We start from the raw sequence: 6000 nt of genomic DNA on the forward strand, positions 1-6000 counted from the left end.
TCAAGAATTTTGGTCATCTTGTCAGAAGGGACCATTCCCTGGAGAAGAATATTATGCTTGGTAAAGTGGAGGGTCAGTGAAGACCCTCAACAAGATGGATTGACACAGTGGCTGTAACAACGGGCTCAACTATAGCAAGGATTGTGAGGATGATGCATGACTGGGTAGTGTTTAATTCCATTGTACATAGGGTCTCTATGAGTTGGAGATGACTCAACAGCACCTAACTACAATGAAACACTTTTCTCAAGCTGGCATTTGTGATTCTGCCAGAGAAGGGCAAGTCATGGAGCTGTCCCTAAACTAATCTTCTTGAGTTAAGCTCTAAATCTTTACCTCCTAGGAAATCATAACATCTGGTCATGTAAGATAACACACATGCTGTGCTGTCTAAGATGACCAAATGTTCTCCAAGATTTGAAATTCTAGGTTGCTCTCCTTTCCTAGGAGAATTTTAGTCCTCTTTGCTACCAGGTGTATTGCCTGCCTCTACCTCCTCACTCTGATGTTAAGACAAATTTAGAAGTGAAAGTGAAGCAACCTTTTTTCCTCATCACATCCCATACCTTCATTTTGGAGTCCTTCTTCTTGGTGAGGTCTCCAGTTGCTGCAATTGTTGCGAAGTACTGGATGACCCTCTTAGTGTTCACAGTCTTTCCTGCCCCAGATTCTCCGCTATTCAAAGTGAGCCAAAGAAAGAAAGCAAAGGAAGCAAGCCCTGTTAGTATGAACAGCTTCCCCAAGATAAACCAAAAGCCAAACCCGCTACCATGGAGTCAATTCCAACTTACAGTGACCCCCATTGAATTTTCAAGGCTATAAAATTGTATAGAAGTAGATTGCCTCACCTTCCTCCCATGGAGCAGCTAGTAGGTTTGAACTGCCAACCTTCTGGTTAGCAGTTGAATGCCATACCCGCCCCACCCACCCACCCAATTTTGTTTTCTTGGGAGCCCAAGGAGATGACCAGTCACACTGAGGCCTGGACATACTGAGAGCTCCATCCGACACAGACCTAATAACCAAGGGCCAAAGGAAAGACTCATTATAGTCCCTCGTGTAGCTGACCCAAGGATGAGTAATTCCACTTTTTTGAGACCTTATACATACATCCCTTGCCCATCCCCAAATCTATCCTTTCATCATAGACTAGGATCCAAACACTTTCGAATTAATAGGCTATAACAAGTAGCACCGTTGCATTCAGCACTGGGGACAACGGCCACATCTGTGAAACCATGCTGTGCTGCGGATACTTACGTGATCAGAATTGACTGGTTTTCACGATCTGCCAAAGAAAAAAGTAAAGCAGAGTTGATGGCAATCTATGAAAAGCTTCCTGATTCTACTCCATTTCTCATGCAGTGAAGAGTTGAATTGCACAGTCCTTCTTCCCTTTAATTTGTTGTTTAGTTCTAGATGAGAACTCGGAGTCCCTGGGTGGTGCAAATAGTTACTGCACTCAGCTGCTAACCGACAGATAAGAGGCTCAAGTCCACCCAGAAGTGCCTCAGAAGGAAGGCCTGGCCATCTACTTCCAGAAAATAGGCCACTGAAAACCCTATGGAGTACAGTTCTACTCTAATACACACAAGGTAGCCATGAGTCAGAGTTGCCGCACCTGGTAGATGTGAATTGAAGACCCTTATTTATGAGTCTGTAACTCAGAGAGATTAAGCCCCTTCTTAAAACTCCCCAGTGGCTTTTCACCAGTTAATGGCTTCCCATTGTTTCAGGTTGAGTCATATAAGACTGCCCACAAAAATTTGTTATGGTTCAATCAATAAACCAGTTGCCATTGAGTTGATTCCAACTCAAGGTGACCCCATATGTGCATAGTAGAACTGCACTCTGTGGGATTTGCAAGGCTATGATTTTTAGGGAACAGATGGCCAGGCATTTTTTCTGAGACACCCCTGGGTAGGTTTGAACCACCAACCTTTTAGTTAGTACTTAAAACATTTAATCGGTTACACCACCCAGGATCTCCAAATTTTCATCAAATTTTTGGCCTCTTTCAATTTCTGGTATCCTCCTATTCCCTATGCTCAACGTCATACTACCAGGCAGCAGCAGGCCCAGGCCCAAAGGGCAGCTCTCCTGAGGCCCTACCTAATGCATGCACCCCCCGTCCATGCTTCCTCTTTGGAAGCATACCAGTCAACATGAACTGATAGGCATTGTCAGAGATGGAGAAGATGTGAGGTGGGGCCTCCTGGCGCTTTTTGCCTCGGTAGCCGTCCACCACCTCAGGGTTATATACCGGCAGCCACTTGTAGGGGTTGACAGTGACACAGAAGAGGCCCGAGTAGGTCTATGGAAGTAAATAATAATAATTATTATTATGTATAAATATATATGTATATGTATATATAATACTTTTTGCCTTTATTAATATCTCATATTTTCTTTATGATAACCTTGTAGAGAAGGGAAGATATTATGATTTCTATTTACACATGAGGCAATGGAGACTCAAACTGTGGTATAGTGGGACTTCACACAACTTGTAAGTGATAATGCCAAGACCCAACCCCAGGCCCCCATCCTTTCTGCTGTCCCCACTTTTCCTCCTCCCTATGTTCTTTTCAACCTCTTATTTTCTACCCCATTTATGTCTTGCTTTCACATGTTCTATCTTCTTTGATTCTCCTTCCCTTTTCTGTTTTTTCATTTGCCCTGTCATTTTCAACAGCATAATCAAACAGTATTCTGTTGAAATCCTATCACTAGCACAAACATCTCTCCCTCCATCCAACGTCCTAGAAAACCGTGGAGAAAGCTGGCACTGACGTAGATCATCCACGAGGTGTAACGGTCCTTGAGGTTGTACAACACTGCTGGCTCATTCAAGTGAGTCAGCATGGCCATGTCCTCGATCCTGTCGAACTTAGGGGGGTTCATTGCGTACACGTCCTCAGGTTTAACCACCAGGGTCTGAAAGGGAAGAAGCACAGTGTTTCACCGATATTTTGTGCTGCAGATGTTTGTCACCCAGGAAGAGACTCAACCCCTGGTCCAGAGGGTCAACCCTAGAGGGAATGCCTAGTTCCCAGAGAGGTAAGGTAAGGTTGTAAAATAAGGGTGGCTTGTATAATGGTGATAGAATGAGATTTGTTTCTGTTATTCAAGTTCCCCCCTCGCCCCGACACACAAAGGGCCTGAGGTGGAGGGAAGGATGACAGAAGTGAGAAAGGAGGTTCTCCATGGGAGGATGAGGGAGAGGATGGTAGGGAGCCAGCAGGAACAATTTAGCTATCATGGTGGCTGGACAAAAATCCAGCTCCAGCAACCAATGGACAATTTCCAATCTACTCAGAGGAAAGGGCACATCCATTGCCGAATCTGAGGAGGGGACACAAGAGAAAAGGGAGGTGGCATTGGGCCACCATACTGGCATCCATGGGGTTAGCCAACATTCTGAGTGTTTGTAAATGGCTGTCCCGATCCCCATCTCCTTACATATGCTCCCCCCCTCGCCCCTTCACCTCTCTATGAGTTGAAGAGTATTGCAATTCAGAGAAAGGGTAGAATAAGGCAAAAAAGTGGTTTTAACACTTCTGTCCAAGGAAAAACCCCTTGCCCAGATGAGCTCAGGCTTCCCAGAACTGAAAGACCCATGCCCCTTAGTATGTGGACCTGGTCTTCCTGTCCCCTGCCCCACCTTCACCACCTTCCTCTTTCCTTTTCCCACTGAGACTTCCTTTGGAGATGACTGAGACCCTTTGGGTCTCTGGGCAAGGTGAGGAGGAAGCCTGCCTTTTCCCTGCCTTCAAGCAGGGATCCCTTAAACCACCTCATACAACTGGCCATTCTTCTGAATGGTCTTTTAGATTGTCTGGTTTTCATTCATTTTGTCTGATTTCCATCCTCAGATGGTTACGGCATTTAGCTGTTTACCAAAAGGTCAGTGGCTTGAACCCACCAGCTGCTCCATGGAAGAAAGATTGGGCAGTCTGCTTCCATAAAGATTTATAGCCTTGGAAACCCAAAGAGGGTCAATGTGAGTAGGAATTGACTCGATGGCAGTCAGTGAGTATGTGTGTGTGGTGCTTCGTAAATTCATTCTTAGTTACTTTATTTGACATATAGAGCCACCTTCTGGGAGAGCCATTGCTCAGTAGCATTAAAGGGTAATCCTTAATGCCTCCCCTTCACACCCAAACCAGTGATGCTACTTCTTTTGCCCTTCTCTCTTAGATCTTCAATTTCCTCTCTTGGACTTCTCCTTCTCCTTCTTCTTTTTTCAACTTTCCTTGGATCCTTTCCAGACTTTTAAGGCTTGAGCTCAGAAAATAATGAAGTGTAGAATGCTCCCACCACTCTCACAATGGCCTGGGACAGTGTCTTCAGATACAATATTCATCTCCCTTGTGATATGCAAATCCTGCTATTTCATTACATTTGTGGTTTATTAGGGCCCCTTACACACTTGCCTGTCTTCTTTGGTTAGATAGCTATAGCTCAAAGAATTAAGGGATAACCTAGGCTATCAAAGCAGAAGGATAACCTAGGCTATCAACTGAAAGACCCCAACTCTACACCCTTGGGATAAATGAAGCTGGTCCCCTATGACCTGGAGCAGCTTGAACATTGACAAAGGCACCTGAATGCTAATTGTTTTGACTGTCTACAACCGGATTCTTCTCCCCACTTGCAATCTGAGGCCAGTATTTGTGGGAAATTAAGGCAGTGACAACATGTGTGGCATATCTGGAAGTGGACGGGGTGGGGAAGTCGCATACACAAGGCAACTCCAGGAGCAGACTGAAGGGCCAATCAGCCTGCAGAGGGAAAAGATGAGGCTTACCCTGTTGTCTTCCGTTTCCACTGTGACCTTCCCATCTTGCGTACTCTTAATTTTCCCCTTGGCATATTCTTCCTTGGAGTCGACCACAAAGCAGTAGGTTTTGGCATCAAAGGGCTGGTTCTGAGCCTCAATTCTCTCCTTCTCCGACTTCCGGAGAAAGGGAGCAGCTATTCCAAACACTTCCATTTCAGTGTCACTACTCATGGTGTCAGCTGGAAGGCAAGAACCCCAGGTGAGTTCAGCTGCCTCTGAGCTAGCACCCGGCCACTGCAGGCCTGCCTCAGCCTCTGCACTGCCACCCTTAGCCTGGTGAAGTCCCAGAAACAAAGCTGTCCTCCTTCACAGTGGCTCTCCATCCATAGGATTTAAGCACTGGGAGAATCAAATTGGCACCTATTTATTGGGTGGGTTATTCTGTGTATAGGGTAGCACCAACGGTTAACATGCTTGGCTGTTAACTGAAAGGTTGGAGGTTATGTTCACACAGAGGAGTCTTGGAAGAAAGGCCTGATGATCTGCTTCAAAAAGATGAGCCATAGAAAACCTCTGGAGCACAATTCTACTCTGACACACAAGGAGTTGCCAGGAGTCAGAGCTGAATTGACAGCAATTGGTGACACTCTGTGCAGAGATCATATTTCATCCAAGCTCCTCCATTATCTGAGGCTTAGATTGGGGAAAAGCTTTTAGAAGTTGAGTGCCACACTTTGGACCTCATTTTCCTCTTCTGTAAAACTCAGATATTGCTGGGGGAAGATTTAAAAATAAACATACAAAAAGTAAATAAACTCCATTCTTCAGAGAGTGTGCTCTAAGGGAAATAGCTAAGGAATTCTTGAATCATTTTAACTCATGGTGGCAACCTCCTCAGACAAAGAGACCAACTTTTTCTTTTTTTCAGTTGCCAAGAATAGGAGCTCTGGTAGCTTAGTGGCTAAAGCACTTGACTGCTAACCAGAAGGCTGGAGGTTCCAACCCACCAGCCACTCCTCGGAAGGAAGGTTGGGCAATCCTACTTCCATAGTGATACTGCCTCAGAAACCCAAGGAGGGGTCGCTATGAGTCGGGGCCAACTCGATGGCACATAACAACAACAACAAGAATAGAAGCTATGACTTCACATAACCATTCGTAAATTCTCTGGAAGTGCACCTCCTCTCTGTTCCTCCCCAGCCTAACCTTCCTGATCC

General features: G+C 45.4%; 1 protein-coding gene across 1 annotated transcript in view; it reads right to left on the minus strand.

Moving 5' to 3' along the window:
• Positions 1 to 5014, minus strand: part of LOC103203082 (myosin-3) — a 29152-nt gene extending 24138 nt beyond the window's left edge. Inside the window, exons 1-5 of the mRNA XM_007948042.2 lie at positions 4811 to 5014; positions 2794 to 2937; positions 2158 to 2314; positions 1261 to 1288; positions 567 to 675 (exon numbers count right to left, since the gene is read on the minus strand). Coding sequence (XP_007946233.1) covers positions 567 to 675; positions 1261 to 1288; positions 2158 to 2314; positions 2794 to 2937; positions 4811 to 5014 — 642 coding nt within the window. The remainder of the gene's footprint in view (positions 1 to 566; positions 676 to 1260; positions 1289 to 2157; positions 2315 to 2793; positions 2938 to 4810) is intronic.
• Between the last annotated feature and the right edge of the window lie 986 nt (positions 5015 to 6000).

This window comes from Orycteropus afer, unplaced genomic scaffold, assembly GCF_000298275.1.
Source record: "Orycteropus afer afer isolate SDZICR_OR568_19922 unplaced genomic scaffold, OryAfe1.0 scaffold00199, whole genome shotgun sequence".
Taxonomy (NCBI): domain Eukaryota; kingdom Metazoa; phylum Chordata; class Mammalia; order Tubulidentata; family Orycteropodidae; genus Orycteropus; species Orycteropus afer.